Here is a 24,213-nt window from a genome sequence, read left to right as displayed (position 1 = left end):
TGAACCCTAAGTGCTCCAGGGTGCCTCCCTAATACCTCTCCCTCCCACGCACCCTACACAGGAGGCAGCTGAGTTCTGCGTCTGTGCCCAGAGAGATACTGTTCACTGAGGCATGGGGTGATTTGAGACCTTAAAGGTGGCCTTTCTGTTATTCTTTTCCTACAAAGTTAAGGATTCGATGATTATCTTGCAAGTGAGTCGCTCTGCACACTAGCAAAAGTACCCAGGGCCCGAACATCAATCACTTCCTACCAGGTTGGACTATGTCACCAAACTTTCTGAATTTTACTTACTACTAGGTAAAAGATAGTATTTAGTTGCAGTTCATTTATGTTGTTTTATTTCATAACAGTTTAAAGGTGAAAATTTATATGTTGAATAGTATTTCCATTTTGTAGTTCCCATTCCTCTGCTCATTTATCCTGAGCTGGAGAAGATGGATTTTGAATCAAGGGGAGTGAGGTTGTAGTTCTCCCTTCCAAGTTGACTGAGCCCCCTGGACCATGGCAGAAGGTGAGGATGTACTATGAGAGGACAAGGAGAATGGCAGAACACCGTGGCCACTGTGTCAACCATGAACTCCCCCAGAGAGGAGAGGTCAGCCTTACTACACACTGGCAAGCTGTGCTAATTGTATGTTTTATCATTTTTCTTTGTAGTATTTGAGATGTACATATATGTAGCACAGGGACTCATGTATACTATGAAAGTGCTCTATCACTGAGTACATTCCCAGTCCCTTGTACTTGTATGTGTGCATGTGTGTCTTCCCAAAAGAAAATGTCTTCTTTGCCTTTGACTGCTACAGCGATCTAAGGGTGGAAAGAAACAAAAGTTCTCTGACTTACATGAAATGTGCTCAACTCCTGCCTCTTACCTGAAGCTCCTGTGGCTCTGTCTGTGCCCAAAAGGGCGCCATGGTGCACTTGATCTTGCCCTCGGGGTCCATTTCAATGTCCCACCAGGAGAGGACCACTTGTGCTTGGCCAGACACCAAAGGTACAAACTGTCTGCTATGGCACGCTGCCGAGCTGCTGACTGGCTTGCTGAAGTCCACACTGTGGAGGATATTTGGAGACTGAAGCATAATTTAACTCACATATACCTCTGGTAAGCTTCCACAGAGACCTCCCAACAATGGTACTGATGTGGAAAGGACTCAGCTAGCTTTCTGGTCCATAAAAGAAGACATCTGATCAAATATCTCAAAGAACAGCCACCCAGGGAGGTTCCACAGTACCTGAACATTGGCAGCACATCACTGAGGACAGTGAAGTCAGCAGATGACACCTGGTTTAGCTGAATGTCATAGACTGAAGGAGCACCAGGACACCTCTCTAATTCTGAGGGAGGAATGATGACCTGCTCTCCAAGACTAGTCTGAACACGGACGGGAAACAGCTTGTTCCACGACCACATCCTTCTGGACTCCACCAGCTGGGCATAGACAGTTGCCCTGTGAGGCACTGCTTCACAGTCTTCCTAGGTTTACATCACAACAAATGAGCAACACAGCAATTAAATCAGGTGCCTCCTCACCAGCGCCTCACACATGTCAAAAGTTTTCATAGTTGTCTGACTCAGTAACTCTAACACCTTCCCTGTCAGGAGAGTAAACTGCTTTCTGCTCTATTTCTTGAAAGAAAAGAAAGTACATCATGCCTAAAATTATTATTATTTTTTAAAGACAATGTCGTTATGTAGTCTAGACTAACCTCTTACTTAGTCTTTCTGCCTCAGCTTTGAGTACTAAAATGACTTAAGATGAGTTCCTAGTTAGCTAGAACTATTAAATGTAGTGAGAATTTTGGTTTCTTGAAAAAAAAAATATAAAAATAGGAATGTGCTTTCATTTTAATCCCAGGTGTGGGGACTATGATCTGCCTCATGTTCTAGTAGAAGCGTGATTTTACCAGCTGCAGACAGTTTCTGTGATTGTGTGGTATTTAGAATTCTGGGGACTTTTCATAGCATATATAAATGCTACAGGGCCTCAAAAAGTGGGGTGGGTTGGTTGGGCACAGTTTGTTAAGCAGTCATGCGCAAAAAAGAAACAACAAAAAGAAGAAATTAGATATTCTGATGGTAAAGATCAAAACTGCCCAAGGAAGTCAAGGGCCCTAGTCAGCAGAAAGTAGTCTAACAATAACATCACCCCCTTTCTGACCCCTGCTTTACTCAGGGGTCTCGTTCCTTTACTCTGTATCTTTTTCTTCTCTCATCTAGTGTTAAGGAGTTGAAAGTGCAGGAAAGGGGAGAAGAGTAGAAGAAAGAAGAACCCATGAAATAGCAAAATCCAGCTACAATTAAATATATGAAAACCCGACACATTGACATGCTAACCGTACAGACCCAGTGGAGTCTTCCAAACAAGTAGCCATTCTGGCCTCATGTGGCCTCAGGCTCAAAGTGACCCTTCAGTGCAGGCCTCACCCAGAACAGCAGACAAAATCCTCCCTGGATATGAACACAATGAGAAGCTGCCCACCCTGGCCTGCTGGGTTTGTCCAGCACCGATGAGCATTATTCCTACTTGTTGGAGAACATGAAAGTCTTCTTGCCCCAAAACACTAGGGAACCAGGAATGTTAAATGCACTGGGGCCTCTCCTTAATGAAGGAAATGAAATACCTCTTTTCCCACCAAGAGGTCTGTGAGTAGACACTGTTAATGACCTGATAACCTTTGTGCCTTAGTGGAGGCAGACCTCACCTAGATCCCCCAGAATGTTTATCCCAGACTCTCCCTCCCTAGGCCTTTAACAAGACCCATCCTTAGGGGAGATGTCACATGCATTTCAGCCTGCTCACATGAGTTTCTATGTAGTCACACCTTACACTTTATTGTGCACCTAGAATTGGAACAATTACCTAGAAACCTGGAATGGGAATGATTGTAGGAGGGGAAAACTTTCCCCAAATTGTCCTGTGTTTTAACTGTGCTAACAATGAAGCACCTAGCATTAGACTCCCCGAAGTCTGATCTAGGATGACAAAGTCAATAGGACACCTGCAGAGTTCTCCTCACCTTCTTGGCTGTGGTTCTACCTCTCCCGGCCTAGTGGTCCTGTATCAATCTGCATCCATCACCACACCCTGAAAGCCCAGCAGTGAAGGGGGTTCTCACAGCTGGGAGTATAAGCAGAAGTTTCTCCAGTTCAGCACTACTGCCACCTGAGCTAGATGCCTGCCAGGAACTAAAGGGGGGCCCAGAACTGATGGAGATTCTGAGGGCTGTACTGAACGTGGTGTAGCAGTGGCTGTGTGATGGCTGCAATCCCAACACTCCCAAGGAAGGCTCTGAACCACTACCTGTACAAGATGCTTGTGTGCATGCTCATAAGAGGGCAGTGCTCCCTCCCCAATCAGTTCTGTGTCAAACAGCTCCGTGATCAGAATGTTAGCACGACATGGCAAGTCACCATCTGAAAACAAATGAACAGAGTCAGAAACATGCAACAGACTAGGAAAGACATTTATGACAAATACATCAGAGAGACATATCAAAACTAGGAGCTAGAGAAATGACCCTGGGAGTAAGAGTATGTGCTGCTCTTGCAGAAGACCCAAGCTCAGTCCCTAGTAGCTCAGAACCCCTCTTAGCTCTAGCTCCAGATCTGATGCCCTCTTCGGGACTCTGCACACATCTGCACTCATCACGCGCATGTACACGTACACACACACACACAGACTTTAAAATAAATCTTAAGCCAGGCAGTGGCGGCACATGCCTTTAATCCCAGCACTCGTGAGGCAGAGGTAGCTGGATTTCTGAGTTTGAGGCCAGCCTGGTCTACAGAGTCAGTTCCAGGGCTCTACAGAGAAACCCCGTCTCGAAAAACCAAAAAAATAAAAATAAAAAATAAAATAAAATAAATCTTAAAGAAAAATAAAAAAGTTCATGCCATTGAGAGCTTAAATATCCGGAAATATATCTGTAATATCACTTTCCAGTGGTTAGGAAACATTGACATGGCAACAGAGTCAGGAGTGAGCGAGTCCTCTCTGCCCTGCTCTTTCTGGCTTTATCACCAACAGCCTGCTGGCATTTCTCTTTCAACTCTCCGGTATTTTTAAGAATCGGGGAAAGGATGGAAGGTGGTGGCACATGCTTTTAATCTCAGCACTCAGGAAGCAAAGGTAGGCAATCTCTGTGAGTTCAAGGCCAGCCTGGTCTACAAAGTGAGATCCAGGACTGCCAGAACTAAACTGAGAAACCCTGTCTCAAAAAACAACAACCAAAAAAAGCTGAAACAACAACAACAAAAACAAGAACAGGAGGAAAAGGAATACCATGGAGAACAAAAAGAGTCTATAAATACCTAAAATTAAAACTAAGCAGAAATATAGGGAGAAAAAACACAAACAATTTCAGAGGGAAAAAAAACTCAGATGGAAAAATTTTCCATCCTGACTAACAAAACTGAAAAGTAAAAACTGAGTGAATGCCAGTACTTCAAATCTATAGAAAGGACCAAAAAAAAAAAAAAAAAAAAAAAAAAAAAAAACAAAGCAAGAAGAGGCTGATCTGTAACTCTGCAGTTACTGTAAGCTCAGCCACGAAATCTGAGATCCAAGACTTAGACCACCCAGATTCTTTCTGCCAAATCCTTTTAGGTTTGGTGTCTTGTTATCACGTAGTCTCCAAATGCCAGCTGTTTAGGAAAAGCAGGGTTTTGAGTTCTTTTGTCAATTGTTTTCTAAACCTCTAAAATATATTACTGCTACCATTATAATTTTTAATGAGTCAACAGATTTTGGAAAGAGCTATTTCTCATGGAGAATGAACTGCAGACATTCCTAATGGCTCACGAATTACACTAACAAGGCCCGCGGCTGGCACTGAGAGAGAAGCTCTCATGGGCTAGAGAAAATGAGTGCAGGGAAGGATTGAGTCTGGAAATTGGCTTCCAACCATCAAGGTGCCACCTAAACTGTAAACCCGTAACAAAGGTCTGACACACATGGGCTCCTTTTTACTTACATATCTAGCAGTAAAGTGGAAGAGCACATGCCATCTCTTGGCTTAGAAACAGTGTCCCTTCTCTCTCATATGCTAAATCCCAGCTGGAACACACTGCCCCAAGTTGACCTCATCCTGCTACCTTTGCTTGTCTCTGCCTTAGAGAGCAGCACCTACCATACTGCACAGAAAGTGGCATCGTTTGTTAGGTCTAGGACTGCCCTATTCACCACCACACCTCAATGCCAAGAGCAATGCCTAACTAACAGTGCACAAGAGTCAGCAAACACCAGCTTAATTCTTTACTATTCCCTGTCAGTCATCACCAAACCTTGCCATTTCTACCTGCTAAATAAAATTTAAGGTGATTATGAGGCTTGAAATGATTTACAACCCACATTTGTTTCATTAAAATAAAAACAAAGCTTTATGACCCAGTGAGTTATAATAAGTACTTCGTAGAGCCTGGCATTTATCAAATGAGTGTAAATTTATGAGGGTAACACAGAGGAGCCTGGAAAAGGGCAGTTATACCAGGTGTGTCCTAATTTATCACATGGATGCAGTGGATAGTGGAACAATTGTTGTCACACAGACTCGGGGAATCCATCTCTGAGGTATAGGTTCCAAACTTAGATGCTAATTTTAAGGTCTCAGAAAATCACATTTGGAATTAGAAGGAAAGTAATAAAGTAACAAAGGCATATGCCTAGTCCTAACATTCATACACAGTGAGGCTTGTAGCCAGGGCCACAGAGCAGATCCTTGCTCAGTAAACGAAAACAAAAAAGTGAGAAAGGAGAACCAAAATTAGAAGACATAACTGGGTACAAAACAACAACAACAACAACACAAAACAAAACCAGAATGCTGAAGTAGCACCACTGTGGCAGGTAAGGAGGAAAACGGAGGAAGACTTCTAACTTGCCAATGAGGACCCTCTTGTGGCAGGATACAGCAGTGCGCACCTACAGTCCCATCACCTGGGAGGCAGAAGCAGGCGGCCTTTGTGTCTGGGGTATAAAAATGCCAGAGCCCTCAGAGGGCTGCTGCTACTGCTCCAGCTGTTGTTGCAGTTTGTCCAGTGATCGTGAGCAAACAGACTACACGAAATTGGATATCCTGACTGCAAAGATCAAACTTGCCCCAAAGAACCTGATGCCCAGGCAGTAGTCTAAGGAGATCAATGCCCCCTTCCCCCTCCAACCTTCTTTCTCTCCTACCTAGTGTTGGGAGCTTTTAAGGGATTGTGGAGAAGGAAGGTAGGAAAAAGAATCTAATAAGGTAGCCAAAAGTCCAGCTACAGTGACATGCTTCTGTTATTGTCAAGACAGGAAGTAAACGGAGCTAGGTAAGCAATGGTGAAGGTGAGCAAAAACCTTGAGGCTAAGAGTCCAAGAAGTTCAGTGTAGGTGTGCACCCAGTGAGTAAAATGGCAGGAGATAAGAGGAGACAGCAGGCGTGAGGGTGCTGGAAAGATGGTTACACTTCAGAGGTTACAGATGGAGCCTCAAAGAATTCTAAGAAAAGGTCAGTATGAACGATGGTTTACTATTTTAATAGGCTATATGAGACATTAGAGCCTGAACTACCTGCGTAGTAGAGATGAGGAGAGGAGTGTTAAGTGGAAAACATACCCAGGAAGTAAAATGAATAGGGCACATCAAAGGTAAGTGCCTGGTTTTAGGCTTGGGTGATTAGATATATCAGAGTGATACTAAGTACCTATGTGTGAGCAATAAAATAAGTTCTACTCTGGATATACTGACTTCTTTTTCTAGATATCATTATTTAATCCATTCTTTTCCAAATATATTTTTAGATCTTTTTTTATATATGTACTAGGTAATACTTTCTGCCAAAATTATAAAAGTTTCTGAGCTGAAGATAAGGTTCTAACACCTTTATTAACTAATATGTTAAGAAAACTGGGCCAGCTGGGTGTGGGTGGTGCTGCAATTCTTTAATCCCAGCCCATGAGAGACAAAGGCAAGCAGATATCTGTGTATTCAAGGCCAGCCTGGTCTACACAGCAACTTCCAGAATAGCCAGAGCTACATAGAGAGACCCTGTCTCAAAAATAAGAAGAGAAGCCAGGTGGTGGTGGCGCATGCCTTTAATCCCAGCACTTGGGAGGCAGAGGCAGGCGGATTTCTGAGTTCGAGGCCAGCCTGGTCTACAGAGTGAGTTCCAGGACAGCCAGGGCTACACAGAGAAACCCTGTCTGGAAAAACCAAAAAATAAAAAATAAAAAGAGAAAAAGAGAAAAAGGAAACTAGGAGCTGGAGAGATACTCAATGGTTAAAAACACTGGCTGCTTTTCCAGGGCACCAGGTTCAATTCCAAGCATCCACACAGTGGTTAACAACGGTCTCTAGTTCCAGGGCATACAGCACCCTTTTCTGACCTCTTCAGACAATGTACTCACACTGTACATGGAAATACATGCAGGTACACACATATATTTTTTAAAATATATTTTAAGGAAAAAAAAAGTTTAGATGCCCTAAAAATAGTAAGATGTTCCTTCTAGGAAATGATCAGACTGGGGAAGATAACTCATAAAGCCAACTGGGAAGAAAGAACCTAGCTGAGGAGCTGCTTCCATTAGACTAGCCTGTATGCATTTTCTTGACTGCTGATTAATATGAAAGGGCCCAGCCCACGCTGGGCCTGGACTACATGGACTGAATGTGAGCCTGGAAACAAGCCAGCAATCAGCGTCCCTCCATGGTTTCTGCTTCAAGTCTCTGCTTAGGCTTCCTTCCATGACGGAATGGACATAAGCATGGAGAGTTTACTTTGACTGACTTCCTATGATTAATTCATGAACGAGCCTGCCGACATCTGTCTTTGTTTTTAATTAAGATGTTTAAGACGTGCGTTATAACCTGACAAGTTCCTCTGCTTACACACTTGTCCTTGAGAGACTATCCTAGCCTGAAGGAAACGAACGGCCTTAGTCAAACATAGATACTATGTACCATAAACTTGGCAAGTAAGAATTTATAGTCCTTGTTTATATGCCTGGAATTGGTCATGCTTTGTGTTGCTTGTCTTTCAAAGACACTGAGAATATGTACCTGCTCACTGGCATGGTATTCCCAGCAGCCCTCCTGTCTCTTGCACTTTCTTTCTGCCTGCCCTATAATCATCCTCACTGCCCCAGTCGTGGTTCCAGTCTTGGCTCCTATGTTGACTGACCAGCAAGCTCCAGCAAATAAGGCAAGTAAAACCCCTTCCTTCCCAAGTTGCTTTGCTCATGGTGCTTATCACGGCAACAGGAAAGCAAGCTAGACAGCACTTGCTGTGAAAGCAAGAAGACCCGAGTTCAAATCCCTATGACCGTGTCAAGCCAGCATGTCCTTCCTGCATCGGGAAGACAGAGTCAGGAATCACAGCTCTCATCAGACAACCAGTCCAGCTGAAAGAGCAAGCAGGATCCAGTGAGAGATCGTTTCAAAGAATAAGGTGGTGTGGTGGCCAGGCATGGTGGCACTCACTCCCCTTTAATCCCAGTGCTCTGGAAGCGGAAGCAGTATATCTATGAGTTCAAAGTCAGCCTTGGTTAGAGAGTGACTTCCAGTCAACAGAGCTACATAAGGAGATTTTGTCTCAATTTTTTTTTTCTTAAAGTTGGAGAACAATGCAAGAAGACATCTGAAGTTCCCCTCTGGTCTCAATGTACACACCTGGGTGCATCTGTACACACAAACACATACATCACTTATACACACCATACTCAGACACTGGGGAAAGGAGAAAGAAAGTGAGAATTCACTAAGCTTTAATATAGATTTAAGAAGTATTGAGAGAGAGAGAGAGAGAGAGAGAGAGTGAAGTTTCAGAAAAGAATAGCACACACACTCAAGGGAGGGGCTTGCTTCTCAGTGGTGGCTTGTTAGTTTGTTCAGCCAAATGTAGTATGCACACCTTTAACCCCAGCACTGATCATTCAGAAGTAAGTGGGTCTTTATAAGTTTGAGGCCAACTTCATCTACAATTTTGAGTTCCAGACCAGTCAAGGCTACATAGTGAGACCTTGTCTCAAAAAGCAAGCATTCAAACATATGAATCTATGGGGGCCATACCTATCCAAATATTACAACACTAGGCTCTACACTATATTCCTTTTTTTTTTTTTTAGGTTTTCAAGACAGGGTTTCTCTGTATAGCCCTGGCTGTCCTAGAACTCACTCTGTAGACCAGGCTGGCCTCAAACTCAGAAATCTGCCTGCCTCTGCCTCCCAAGTACAGGGATTAAAGACGTGCCGGCTCTACACTATATTCTTAAAGTAGTTACAGGGCTGGTGAGATGGCTCAGCAGGTAAGAACAACAACTGCTCTTCCGAAGGTCCTGAATTCAAATCCCAGCAACCACATGGTGGCTCACCACCCATAATGGCATCTGACACCCTCTTCTGGTGTGTCTGAGGACAGCTACAGTGTACTTACACATAACAATAAATAAATCTTTTTAAAAAAATGTAGCTCATGCCTTAAAAAAAAAGTAGTTATATTCCGTGAAGTATCCTCATAATATTAATTTACACTGAGATAACAGGTCCAGTGTGGCAGTACATGTAATCCCAGCACTCAAGACCTTCAGAAGAATTCTCATAGTCAGGAATTTATTTGAGGCAGCCTGAACTGAACACATACAAGACATACACACACACACACACACACACACACACACACACACCCCGAGATTTTTTAATTAGTTAAATTTACTGATTTTATTTTGTGTGTTTTGCCTGCATGTATATCATGTATATACTTTGTGCCCACTAATGTCAGAAGGCATGCAATACGCTGGGACCTGGTTATGGATAACTGTGAGCTACCATGTGGGTGCTAAGAATTGAGCCTAAGTCCTCTAAAAGAGCAAACAGTGCTCTTAAACTCTGAACCAGCTCTCCAGCCCTATAACTGAGTTGCTTTAGAAAAGATCTTGCTATGTAGTTCAAGCTGACTTGAAACCCAGGATCTTCCTCCTGCCTCAGCTTCCAAAATGGTTGCGATTACCCATACCTAGCTTAAATTACTTTTATTTTAGAGTCTTACCAAAATCAAACCCAGGGCCTTATGCACCCAATCCACTCTACCAGTGGCTACATCTCTACCCCCAAAGTAATTTTTTTAATGAGGAAAACAAAAACAAAAACAGGTGTGGTAATACACATACCAGTACCAAGGACAACCTCAACTACAGAGCAAGCTCAAGGCCAGTCTGACTGTATTAGATCCTGATGGTATTGACAAAGTAAACTTAAAGTAAAATACTGACTTTGAATAGATCCTTCAGTCCTAAAGCACCGCATCGTAAGAGCTGGCGATGGCCATGAGGACCCACAGCCTGTCCTGCAACTTCCCCAGCCTGGCTATGCTCTCCAGGTTTCAAGGGGCATGTGGGATTTTCTATGTTTCTAACTCCTGACTACAAAGACTTTTCTTGCTACCTCAAGTTTCACAAAGTTGGGGTACTCAAGAAATTCCAACATGCTTAAAGCAAAAGTCACCTTTCCTGCATGTGGCTGACTGCCGAGACACTCATTAGCTCTGCTTTCACACACAGCGTCCCACAAAGGAGACATGGCGCTCACCTGGGCCGACCGTCACCTCAGTGGAATGCTTGTTAATAACTTTAATCTTATCACTGAAGCCATTTTTCTCCACAATCTTCACAGCAGCCTCAGCCATAGGCTTAAAAACCTAGAAATCGAAAAAACAGAGGCAGGAGAAGACAGGGAAGGAAAATGAGCAATGTGCTATTTAAAAAACAAAAACCATACAACTCAAGGATTCGTAGCTAGCAAGATAGTATCTGACTTGGGTCTCATAATTTGATGCTAAAAGTGTTTTATTCTCCAAATGTGTCATGAAAATGAACATAAAAGGATGAAATCCAACCAGGTATTGTGTCTGCTATCCCGAAAATAAAAGTTCAAATCCAAGGTACAATTTAGAACTTCCCATTTCATGCCAACTAAGTTGAAATGAAGGAATCTTGCACTACCTAGTAAGGGCAGTAGGTGTCGCTGCTATGGTAAGGACAATAAGAACAGAGCTGTCCCACAAACCTGGGAATACATGCTTTGTATTAGTGTGTTATGTTCACAATTGACCCAGTTCAAAAGCACAGCCTGTATTTCCTCTGGTTCTTGGGACCCTCCACAATGTAGAACCCTATACTCTCCCAGCCGCATGGTCCTCTCCAGCATTCATAGGCCAAGTCTGAACTTTCCCAGGTCTTCTGCCAAATGAAATCCTATTGGAGGCTGGGAATGGTGAACCATGCCTGTAATCTCAGCACTTGGGAAGGTTGAGGCCAGCCTGGGCCACACAAGACCCTAGTATGTAAAGCAAGCACACAAACACAATCCACAGGGAAGCACCACGTTTTTCCTCCAAAAGTCACGAGCTCCTGAGTAGCCCCTTCTCTAGCCCCTCTAATCCTGACTTCACACCTGCCTTGGCTGGATGTCACAGCTCTAACCCATAAAAACACAGAAACTCTCATAAATACAAAGTGGAAACAAATTAATAACAGGATATTTTCTATTTTTTTTTTCTAAATCGTTTTCTGTATTTCCTACCACAAAAATGATTTTGATTTTGGTTTTTCTACTAGTGAGAAAAGCCATTTTTTTTTTTTTGTGACGACTGTATGTACTCAGCTGGGGGAAACAATCATTTCTAAAATGTAGTTTTTTTCACATGTGGTCTCTGGCCTCAAACCCTCAGCTCTCAATCACTTCGTCTGAGACTCTAAAATGATCGCAAGCTCAGCATCCTCCTCCTCCTGCTGTCCTTCCCTAAACCTCAATCTGACCATCACAGCCTCTCCTCAGCCCAGCTCAAGATCTCACGGGTCTGGAGAGACAGTACACCTCAAGTGTGTGGTGAAAATTCTAACTGTCGCTTGTCACAATACAGTATCAATTGAGAAGGGCATGTCTGGATTAGCCTGGCCTGTGAACACACCTGTGAGGGACTGTTCTTAACTGGATGAACAGATCCACCCTGAATCCTAACCAGCACCAAGTCATGGGCTAGGTCCAGGACTAAATGAAGGAGAAAGCCAGCTGAGTACAAGCCTGCATGCATCATTCAGAATTCAACTAGCTGCTTCAAGTTACTGACATCCTGACTTCTCCTCAGTGATAGACCATAACTTTGAACTGTGAACAAGGGACCCTTTTACCCCTAAAGTGCTTCTGTCAAAGCCAAAAATGAAACTATGGCAGCGATGCAGTGTGAAGACCGGGGCTCAGAATTCACCATCCATGTAAAATACTGCATGGGTGGAGCAGTCCCTCTGTAATCTTAGATAACAGGAGCCTGACCCAGGGGAACAAGATGCTCAACTTAGGCGAGCTGGACTGGCTAGTTTTGAGTCCAAGTGGCTCTATATCAATATATAAGGTGGAGACAGACTGAGGAAGACACCAATGTCAGTCAGCCTCTGGCCTCCACACACATACACACAAACAGGCAAAGGCAAACATACTATCCTCTCACCCTAAACATGAACAGAGAGGAACAATGAAGAAGGCTTCCCCACACCTACTACCCCCTCCCTCAGAACAGGGGCAGGTGCAGTATGGGAACTGACTTGCTTTAAAGGGATGACCCCATCTGGCTTGAGGGGAACTAAATCCCCTTTGTCAATTATTTCAGCCAATTATAGATACCAGGAGAGATTTGCCAGAAATGTCTATCAAAAGCCTGCTTGCTGCTTTTAAAAGAGAAGATAAGTCAGGATCGTGTTTTCCTGTCTACGCCCCCAGTGGCTCTTCAGTAGCTCTCCTACAGCCAGCAGAGGTCTAAGCCTCCGAAGGAAGGTGCCCTAGCAACATAGAACAGTAAGAACGATTCACACAGACAATAAGAAGGCTCGAGAGTACTTATTGGTTTACAGGAGACCAGAAGTCAGTTCCCAGAACCCATATTAGTCAGCTTAGAAGCATATATAACTCGACCTGATGCCCTCTTTTAGTCTGAGGCCACCAGCATGGATACATGCACACACATATAAATAAAAACAAACTCTTAAAAATTTTGGAGCTGATGAGATACCTCAGTGCTTAAAAAACACATACTCCTCTTCCAGAAACCCATGCTTACACGCTAGATTAGGGGATTTAATGCCCTCTTCTGGCCTCCATGGGTACCTGTACTCATGTGCACACATATGAACGCACACACGCAGAATTAATCAAAAACAAAATCTTGGAAAATTATTTTAAAAGTCATTAGTAAAGTGGGCAGTCGTAGTGCACACTTTTAATCCTACCACTCAGGAGGTAGAGGCAGGCAGATCTCTTAAATTCGAGGCCAGCCTGGTCTACAGAATGAGTTTCAGGTGAGCCATGGATTACAGACAGCCAAGGAGATAGAGAAACCCAATCTCCAAAAACAAAAACAAACAAACAAAAAGTCATTAATGATTTCCTATTGCCAACTCAACAATTGTTAGTCTTTATCCAGCCAAATCTTTTTTTTTTAAAGATTTGGTTTTGTTTTTGTTTTTAATTTTATATACAAGTGCTCTGGTGCATGTAGACCTGCATGCCAGAAGAGGGCATCAGTTGCCTTTATAGATGGTCATGAACCACCATGTAGGTGCTGGGAATTGAGCTCTGAAAGAGCAGCCAGGGCTCTCAACCACTAAACCATCTCTCTAGCCCCTCAGCCAAACCTTTATACCTACCTATACTATCAAACATATTAGCAACATATAGCTAATAAAAAATGGGATAAAATAAAAAATTCATTCCTTGAGTACTTGGTAACTGTGGTGATTTGACTAAGAATGGCTCCCATAGGGCTGGTGAGATGGCTCAGGGAGTAAGAGCACTGACTGCTCTTCTGCAGGTCCTGAGTTCAACTCCCAACAATCATATGGTGGTTCACGACCATCCATAATGAGATCTGACGCCCTCTTCTGGTGTGTCTGAAGACAGCTACAGGGTACTTACATATAATAAATAAATAAATCTTTTAAAAAAAGAATGGCTCCCATAAGTTCATATATTAGAATGCTTAGTTATCAGAGAGTAACACCATTTGAAAGGATTAAAAGGGTAGTGACAATGTACTCACATGAGAGAAATAAATACATCTTTTAAAAAAAAAGGGTGTGGCCTTGTTGGAGGAAGTTTATCAGGAGGGGTAGGCTTTGAGGTTTTAAAAGCCTACACCATTAATCCCAGCACTTGGGAGGCAGAGGCAGGTAGATTTCTGAGTTTGAGGCCAGCCTAGTCTACAGAATGAGTTCCAGGATAGCCAGAGGTATACAGAGAAACCCTGTCTCGAAAAGAAACAAAAACAAACAAACAAATAAAAAAAAGCTTACACCAGGTCCGGTCTCTCTCTGCTTGCCAAATTGTGATGTAGCGCTTAGCTACTTCTCCAGCACCACACCCTCCTGCCACTATTCTCTTTGACATGATACTGTAAGCAAGTCCCCAGTTAAATGCTTTCTTTTACAAAAGTTGCCTTAGTCATGGCGACTAAATTACACCCACATGTCACTAGGACCACCACTGACAGCCTTGTCCTAGCTATACCAGTTGAGTACTACCTCCTTGCCAAGGTTTCCATGAATCTGCTCTGTTGGCTTTCACAGTACTCTTCCTTCTGGGGTTATTTCCTGTCTGACTTGACTTTACTGGCCACACGTTTCCAAGTTTAGCTCTTCTCCCTAAGCAATCTTCTAGTTTACCAGCTTATGTCCACCTGGACACAGCCTTGTATGTGTGTTTAGGGCAGAAGCAGGGCCCTGCCTTCAGGCCCAGCTCCTATTTGTTTATTCCCTGCTCTGCTGAAGATCAAGCTTCCTGCATGCTGGGCAAGTGGTATGCCACTGAGCTCTCTCCCCAGAGCTTCTTTTGCTTACTGATTGTAGGACCTAAGTCCTTAACAATTCTGAGTCCTCCTGGCTCCTTCACTTGTAACAGGGATAACAAAATTTACTTTGAAGCTATCAGGGATCATTCTGAAAAGAACATCTTTGTATCTGCTCAACACCTTGGTAATGTTTTGGTTTTTGGTTGGTGTTGTTTGCTTACTTTGGATTTCTGAACAACAATGTCATGTAGCCCAGGGTGACCTTAATCCTGAATCATCCTGCTTCTCTATTCCATTAGAAGTGAGCCCACTATGCCCAGTTTAAACATCATTATTTCATTTCTTTATGAAATAATGGCTGTGAAATTCATTTCTTATGGCTGTGTAAAATTCCATTGTGTGTATGCCGACAATTTTTCCTATCTATCATCTACTTACATACACCTAGGCTGATTCCAATTTCTGTCTATTAAGAATAATGCAGTATTACACCTTTTTTTTCTCTTTTCTTATAAAATCCAAGACAAGTACAGACTCTCCTACATAACAACTCTCAGGATTTGATCTCATGGAGATCTCAAATAGATTTTTTTTTAATAATTTCCTTTTATTATTTTTAATTATATGCATGGGTGTATGTACAATAGACTCAATGATGAAAGTGCCACTCGGCTACACACCTCAGCACACAGGCTGTACCACCTGCTAAAACACAAACGCAAACCCACTCCACCAAAGTCCACGGTTCTGGAAAAGTTTCTAAAGCTCACGGTTTGGCTTCGATAGCTCCACTTCTGGCTAACTGTTCTTGCTAGCTAAAGTACACAAACATAGGACATGGTTTTTGTGCCTCCAGACTCACCCTGAGAAAGGCTTGAGGCTACACTGGAATCTGCACAGTATAACCTCTGGCTGTCTAATAAAGACTTTATACTAGCTTAAACCCACATCTGAACAGCCATCTCTGGTAGGTACCCCACAGCAGCTTGTATCTCCAGCCCCTAAACAACTTTTTTTTTTAATTGGCTTTACTCATTTAATTTATTGTTTGTTCATTTTTTGGGACAGGAGTCTTGGCTGTCCTGGAACTCCATATGTAGACCAGGCTGGCTTCACACTTAGAGATCATTCAGCCTGTGCCTCCCAAGTACTGGCTGGGATTGAATGTGTGTGCTACCATAACTAGTCTACTCATTTTGTTTGTGGTTTTTTTTTGCCTATATATACATGTGTATGACGTGCATGCTTGGTGCCTATGGAGGTCAAAGAGGGCACTAGATTCTCTAAACTGAAATTAGCGATAGTTATAAACCACCATCTGAGAGTTGAGAATTGAACACAAGTCTTTTTTTTTTTTTAAGATTTATTTATTATTATAGATAAGTATACTGTAGCTTCAGATCTAATTACGGGTGGTTGTGAGCCAGCATGTGGTTGCTGGGATTTGAACTCAGGACCTTTGGAAGAGCAATCGGTGCTCTTACTTGCTGAGCCATCTCACCAGCCCTGAACCCAAGTCTTATGAAGGAACAAATGCTTTTAACTTCTGAGTCATCTATCTAGTCACAAATAGATTGTTTCTATCCAGGCCAGGTATAGTGGGCACATGCTTTTAGTGTGTGTGTGTGTGTGTGTGTGTGTGTGTGTGTGTGTGTGTATGTGTGTGTTATATACATGTGAGTGCCAGGACACCAGAAGCCAAAGATGTTGGATAGTCCTCAAGATGGAGCTACCAGCCATGTGTCCTCGCTCTCTGTAAGAGCAGTACAAAGCTCTTAACCTTGAGCTTTCTCTTCAGCCTATGCTCATCTTTGAAAAGTATTGATAAAAGTGAGATGTGGTGGCACACACCTTTAATCCTAACAATGAGGTTGGAGCCAGAAGCAGGTGGAGCTCTGTGAGTTTGAGGCCAGACTGGTCTATATAGTGAGTTCCAGGACAAGCAGGACTATGTAGAGAACTTGTCTCAAAATAAATAAATAAATAAATAAATATGTTTATTATTGTGTGCATGCATAAGGGTGTGTGTGCATAACTAAGTGTACATGTGTCACAGAGTGCATGTGGGGGTCAGAGGACAACCATGGGACTCTATTCTCTTTTTTCATTGTGAGATACAGAGGTCAAACCTGGGTTATCAGGTTTTCAGGACAAGTATACCTCTAACCACTGATCCACCTACTACACCATCCCAAATACTTTGAGATTAGGGCCACACTGTAGGGATGACAGAGTGGACAGCTAGGAGTCTAAGTAGAACACATTCTACTGTTGACCTCAGGATTTTATGTGACCAAACATTTTTATATTATTTAAGCTACTGTTATTATTCATTTACCACATTTCCTGTTACAGTATGTACTATTTACATTTTCATAAGAATAAGATGATTAATGTTTTATTAAAGAAAGAAATTAAACTGATGTTATTTTAAGAGTGGCTGTGGTAGCTCAGATTGGGCAAGATCTGTCAGAGGCCCAAGATGACCCTAAACCCCGATTTCCCACTGAGCCACCTTTCCGGACCACATAACTATTTTGTAAAGTTCCTTGGGGATTCTCACACAGCCAAGTCTTAGAAACACTGTTTCAGAGCAAAAAATACCAAAAACCTCCTGGAGAAAGGAGCCCCATCTAACTAACTCATCTCTCTGTGTAGAGAAGTTGGTTATGTGCTTGGCATATGTTTGTCAACAGACCAGGAAACCTCAAGGACCTAAAGGCCTTCTTATGTAAGATAGATGGCACACACCCAAAGAGCATAGCTTACCTCAATAGCATAGCAGAAGTCAGCCCCTGCAGTAACTGCCATCATTGACAAGAGGCCTGTGCCAGTGCCAATGTCAAGAACCAAGGCCTTCTGCCCTTTGTCTTTCACCCTGCTCACAGCTGCCCGAATTCCCTGGTAATATTTTATATTCTACGAAAAAGGAAAAATGTCTGTCAGGTCACACGTTATTATATAAAGATGGACCCTATGTCCTGTGTAGCCTCTCAATGTCAGCACTTGCCAGTTGAGATAGACAAGACTCCAAGATCACTGAGGCAGCCCCCTGCCCTGTATTAAGTGGTTCTCTCTCTGCCATATCTTCTATTTCTGTTTAGGAATGCAGGAGAGACTATAAACCATCGTTCTTTTTAACTGTTAGGTATAGGAAATAGGGAAGTTAAGAGGGTAAATGGCAGGTTGGCGGAGCAAGACGAAAGTATTTCATCTTCTTGTAGGAAGCAGTTCTCATCAGATTCCCGATCAGGCAGCTGGATCCAGGTCCTCTTCTCCCAGTAACCCAACAAATAGCCTTCTGGTGCCTCAGAGCAGCATAAAAACCTAAGCATGAATTCACTGAGAGGTGAAAGCAGGGGCCCACAGACACCTCCCCTACACGCACACACACACCCACACACTGCACCCAACTTCTGGAAATCCTAAACATCTGCTTCTGTCAGTCCCAGACCAGGACTTCCTACCCGCAAAATTAAGTATGTTTTATGTGTTCACTGAATACTCAACTAAACCTGAGTACTGTGGTGTACTCTTAACAACTGATCTATCTCTGCAGCCCCAGGAAATAATTTTAAAAATAGTTTTCACATACATGTATTTGATTGTTTGCTTATATTTATTTGTATAGGGTGGACAATGTATTTGCACACATTAGCCCATATATGCACATCACAAGATGATTTGTAGGAGTCAGTTCTCTCCTCCTGCCATGTAGGTTCTAGGGACTGAACTGAGGTTGTCAAATCTGAGGACAAGCAGCCTTACCTGACAAGCCATCTTACCAACCCACTTACAAAAAGGGTTTTTGGTTTGGGGTTGGGTTTTTGTTGGTGTGTGTTTCTAAGTTTAAATACTACATGTTGATTTCTTTTTCCAGTGGTGGATATCCCTCAGGACTTCTTGTATGCTACAATACTTGCCTGTATGCTAGGCAAGTATTCTACTGAGCTATATACCAGCCTCTAAAATAACAAATGTTGATAAAATATGAAGAAACTAGAAACATCATAAATCAGTAATGGAAACATAAGATGACATATCCACCCTAAAAAAAGTTCCAGCAATTCTTAAAATGTCAAAAATACACTTACTAAGGTCTAGAACCATGACTTGTCAATTGAGACAAGACTTGTCATGACTTATCTCTTTTGTTGAAGACCTGATTCAATTGCTAGTGTTCACATGGCAGCTCACATAGACTGACTGTTTGGCTGTCATATAGAGAAATGTGAAGAGGAGCTCAAAGCAAGTAAGTTGAGCAATGATTTATAGCCAGAAGATCAGTATAATTTGATGACAGATTTCAGGCTCACAAAAAGGGAGAGTTATATTTCTGGTTTGGCTGACTGTATGGAATGTCATTTGGCCAACTTCCCTCTAAAGCAAGAAGATCTTTTCTATAGGGGTCACACTAAAATCAGAAAATCTCACAAGCACAATACTATAGATGAGTATGCTACATTATTTGTCTAGTCAAAAAACCAAGACTGCTTTTTCCCAGCTAGCTCAGCAAACACACTCAGATATTTGATAAAGATTAGCAGATCCTTCAGTATAGTTTATACATTAAAGGTGCTCAAGAATGTCCTTTTAAGGCTAGAGATATGAGATATGAGATATGGCTCAGCAGTTAAAAGTGCTTGCTGAATTCACACTGGGCAGTGACAATACACCTCCAGCTCCAGAGATACAACACCCTCTTCTGGCCTCCAAAACCATCTGCACACAATACATATCTATCTACATAGACAACATATACACTAATAAAAATAAAACCACTAGGGTTGATAGTGCATGAGTTTAATTCAGCATTCAAGAGGCAGAGGTAGAAGGATATGAATTCAAGGCCAACCTAGTCTATACAGTGAGTTCCAGGCCAGCCAAAGCTGCACAATGAGACTGCCTAAAACCTAAGAATCTTGACTATAGAACAGAGAACTGTAGAAGACTTTCCTCTACCCAACTGCTAGAACACTGTCTGAGAAAGGCTTAGCTGTGAGTGTCTTTACTCAGTGAGCCATCTTGCTTCTTCACTGTGGATGCACTGTGAATGTATGCGCCAAACTCCCAGAGCCATGATTTCCCTGTGCTCGCTACACCATAACCTCCAAACTTTGAACCTTTTTCCCAGAGGTAGCTTTTATTAGAGTATTTTATCATGACAGGAAAAGATACTAAGAAATATCAGCATTATTATCAGCTTAGTTGGTATACAAAACAATGGGTTTCAGAATACAGTGTGATAACGTAGACTTGTAATCCCAGCCTTGAGAAGCCAAGACCAGAGAACTATTATGAGTACGCAGTCAGATAGGCTATATGGTAAGATCATGTCAAGTTTGGGATACATATTAAGATATTACCTTCAGCCGGGTGGTGGTGGTACATGCCTTTAATCCCAGCACTTGGGAGACAGAGGCAGGTGGATTTCTGAGTTCGAGGCCAGCCTGGTCTACAGAGTGAGTTCCAGGACAGCCAGGGTTACACAGAGAAACACCCATCATGAAGAAACAAAACAAAACAAAACAAAAGATATTACCTTCTAAAACAGGTGTGAAAGTTCATTAAAACATTTTCATACATATATGTCTGTGTATCTTGCTCATGTCTGCCAGCACCCCGCAAACAAACAACTCATTGTAAAAATAGAACTAGACTGCTCCACAATTCAAATAAAAGGGAAAGAAAAACAAAACAACAGCTGAGAAAAAGGAAACATGAACTGTAACTCTGCAATGATGGCTAACTGTACTTTACAACAACCTCCTTAGGAACCTCCACAACATGATTTGAGAAACTCAAGAATCTTACCTCCACAGCATACACATCTTAAAACTGAGCAAGCAAGGTTGACAGAGGCTGTGCATTTTTGTTCCAGATCACAGACCAATGGTAAAGGCATCATCACCAAACGAATATACAAAGAAAATATATTCCTCCAAAATGACATAGTACTCATTTAGCCTTAAAAATGAATGAAATTTTGGCAATTTCTTTTTGACACATTTTGACAATAGTGACAGTCCTGTTAAGTGAAACAAGTAATAAGCAAGACACAGAAAGACAAATATTGTATGTTGGGACTAGTATGCAGAATATACGCAAATCCAACTTGGAAGTAGAGAGTGATGACTACTGGAAACTGAGGGGACATTAGTTAAAGGGCAGAAAGTATCTGTCACATAGGACGAGCAAGTTCTCTCAACATTGTGACTGCAGTCAAATATTAATACAGTACATATTCTGTTGAGGGTAGATTTTAAATGTCCTCAGCTTATCACCAAAGGAAAAATGTAAGTATGTAAATGACAGATTATAAGTAGCTTGATTTAATCACTTTACAATGTGTGTATATGCACAAACACACTCAGTTAAAACATTACATTGTACCAATAAATATACAAGACATTTAATTGTTAATTGTACTATATACATGGATAGGTGTGCATGTGCCTGCTTTCATATGTGCCTGTGCAGAAGCCAGAAACTGGGTGTCTTTCTCTATCAAATTCCATAGTATTTGAGACCAAGTCTCTCGGTGAGCCTCAAGTGACTGGCTCAAGTAGACTGGCTGGCAAGTCCTCAGAGTCGGCCAGCCTCTGTCACCCCTGAAGTTAGAGACACTGCCATGCCCAGCTTTTACATGGCTACTGGGTATCCGAATTCAGGTCCTGATGCTTATGAACCAAGTATTTTATCCACTGAGCCATCTACCCAGCCCTTGTCAGCTGTACCTTAATAAAGCTGAGAGGAAGAACAAAAGGCAGAAGCAGAATGCAACATCCTGAAAGACTTTCTAACTATTATAGCATACATCTCTTAGTATCACTGAACTTTCTGACTCCTTCAGGAGTTTCTGGCCTTATTATCTAAGATTCCAAATACCACAGCAAGATTATGGTTTCCATCAGTCACGATGGTACAGCTTTAATCCCAGCACTCAGGGGGCAGAGAAAGGTGGAGGTCAGCATGGCCTACCAGAGCTATACAATGAGACCCTGTCTTACTTACAATACAGTTTCCTTCACACTTACTCTGTCTTTGTCGTGTAGCATATCGGCATAGGATGACCTTAAAGACAAGAAAGAGACAGTGCGTCAGAAACCTTTGCTAATAAAAACATGCATGAGTACATCCCTTCTATAAACACTGTCCTCAACTGGATGGAACAAGTGTGCCATTCACTTTTAAATATTTTAATATCCTGGTATTGTGGCACAAGCCTGTAATCTCAAGCATTTCAAGACATTTGAAATTGGTTCAAGCTTGGTTCAAGCTGAGGAAAGAGAATAAGTTTAAGGCCAGTAAAGATTATATACCAAAAAAGTCTCAAAAAACCTTTTTTAAAAACTAGGCGTCTTAAATATCACTCACCTTTACTCCCAGGACATGGAAGACATAAGCAGGTGGATCTCTGTGAGTTTGAGACCAACATGGTCTACATAGTGAGCCTTTGTCTCAACTAAATAAATAAATAATAGTATATACTTATTTATTTGGGGCAGGGAAAACATTCACCATGGCATGTGTCTGATGTGCCCAAACACAACTTTGTGGAGGTTGGTGCTCTTCTTCTACCATGAGAGTTGTAAAAATTGAGCTCAAGTCTTAAGGCTTGGCCACAAGCACCTGTACCTATTGAGCCATCCTGTCAGCCCCCAAATTTTATCTAGTTTGGTTGGTTACTGTCATTGCAAAAAAGCACCTCAGAGCAGATGTTCTTCTCAGACTCCAGAGATGAAATTTGTGTCTATTTACCCATATGTGTGTGCATCTGGCTGCCAAAGGACATATACAGGAGTCAGTTCTTTCCTTCCACATTTACATGGGCCCTTGGAATCGAACTCATGTTTTCAGTATTGGTGGCAAACACCTTTACCCTGATGGCCTACTTCAGTAGCCCACCACAGAGAGCCTGTAATAGTCACCTATAACCATGAACACCCTGAACTCAACAATCCTAACGCACGGTTTAACATAGAATAACACATGTATACCTTAGAACAACCCCCTACATCCATACCAGTGAGAGGGACTGGGAAAGGGTATGTATGTGTGAGGGTCACCATGCTCGGAAGTCACATCACTTCAAGAGAAAATGAATGGTAAAACACAGTGTGGGAAGGAAGGGAAGTCGCATCCCTATTTTCTATTTCCCTTGCAATCACCTTACAGTTCTTCCTGTGCTTACTTTCTTCCCCCCAAGCTTGGGGGGGGCGGGTACCACACAGGGACAGAGTACTTACCTGCCTAGCATGCTATAAACGAGGGGAGGGTATAATCCTTACAATCCTCACTTCAGCCTCTATGTCCCACTGTACTCATTAGATTTTTTGTCTGTCTTGGGTTTTTTTTGTTTTTGTTTTTGTTATGTTTTATGGTTTTTGTTTTTTGAGACAGGGTTTCTCTGTATAGCCCTGGCTGTCCTGGAACTCACGCTGTAGACCAGGCTGGCCTCGAACTTAGAAATCTGCCTCCCAAGTGCTGGGATTAAAGGCCCACCACTGGCCGGCGTCTGTCTTGTTTTTTGAGACAGGGTCTCAACTACCTAGACCCAGCTGGCCTGGAACTTGATACATAGCCCAGGCTGTCCTTGAACACAGGAAAGCCACCTGTCTCTGCCTCTCAAGTACTGAGACTAAAGATATATGCTACCAACAGCTTGGACTGCTTAGTTTTGACCATCAACTTGATACAACCTAGAAGCACCTGAAAAGTCAGTCTGAAAAAGGAATTATCTAGATTAGGTTGGCCTGTGTGTAGTCTGTTGAGCAGGTGTGCCACAATTAGAATCACCTGAATAGCCGCTCCTGAAGAATTTTCCTGTTTGCCTTGGATGAGACGACAAAATACACCCTGACTGTGGGTGGCACCTTCTGGTAGATGAAAAAGGATGTTTCAGAAGGAAGTTACTACTGGTCTTTGAGGGTGGGTGTCTCAAAAGTTAGTGGTCCCACAATAGCTGTCACTCACTGGGGGCTATGACCCCCAGTCCACAAGGTGGGATGCCTTAGTAGTCCCCGTCTGACACTTGAAGCCCAGTAAGTTCTTGGAGAGTGGCTGGTTCCTGTTCCCACTTGAAGGCTTGGAATCACTGATGCTGCTGTTAGAGAATGAAGCAGCAGCAACAGAGCAAACCGACTCACTGGCAAGAGGAACAGTCAAGCAAAGATGGGGAGGACACCCTCCCAGCTCATCCAAGGCAACCAGGATAATTCTTTAGGTGCGGCTACTCAGGTGATTCTAACTGTGACTCCTCAACACTAACCAACCGTAATAAACACACAGCCGCCCCACTGGCAGTTAATAGTCTACAGCTAGTTTTCATCAGTTTCCAGTTTATCCTTTCAGTGCTGCTTTTTTGTTGTTGTTGTTGTTGTTGTTTTGGTTTTTT

At 42.5% G+C, this 24,213-nt stretch overlaps 1 protein-coding gene across 3 annotated transcripts in view; it reads right to left on the bottom strand.

Annotated features, from left to right (window-relative positions):
• The window catches only part of Prmt7 (protein arginine methyltransferase 7), a 56,429-nt gene that overhangs the window by 29,433 nt on the left and 2,783 nt on the right, over positions 1-24,213 (bottom strand). For 2 of the 3 annotated variants that reach the window (XM_031341285.1, XM_031341284.1), the window contains exons 3-8: positions 21,854-21,890; positions 17,586-17,735; positions 10,568-10,676; positions 3,311-3,423; positions 1,241-1,482; positions 878-1,058 (exon numbers count right to left, since the gene is read on the bottom strand). In XM_031341285.1, the coding sequence (XP_031197145.1) occupies positions 878-1,058; positions 1,241-1,482; positions 3,311-3,423; positions 10,568-10,676; positions 17,586-17,735; positions 21,854-21,890 (832 nt within the window). The remainder of the gene's footprint in view (positions 1-877; positions 1,059-1,240; positions 1,483-3,310; positions 3,424-10,567; positions 10,677-17,585; positions 17,736-21,853; positions 21,891-24,213) is intronic. The other variant, XM_031341286.1, reaches the window with a different exon arrangement.

The sequence above is a fragment of the Mastomys coucha genome, unplaced genomic scaffold (assembly GCF_008632895.1).
Source record: "Mastomys coucha isolate ucsf_1 unplaced genomic scaffold, UCSF_Mcou_1 pScaffold22, whole genome shotgun sequence".
NCBI classification, from domain to species: domain Eukaryota; kingdom Metazoa; phylum Chordata; class Mammalia; order Rodentia; family Muridae; genus Mastomys; species Mastomys coucha.
Note: the sequence above shows the minus strand (reverse complement) of the source record. Positions and strands in the feature narration are given on the sequence as shown.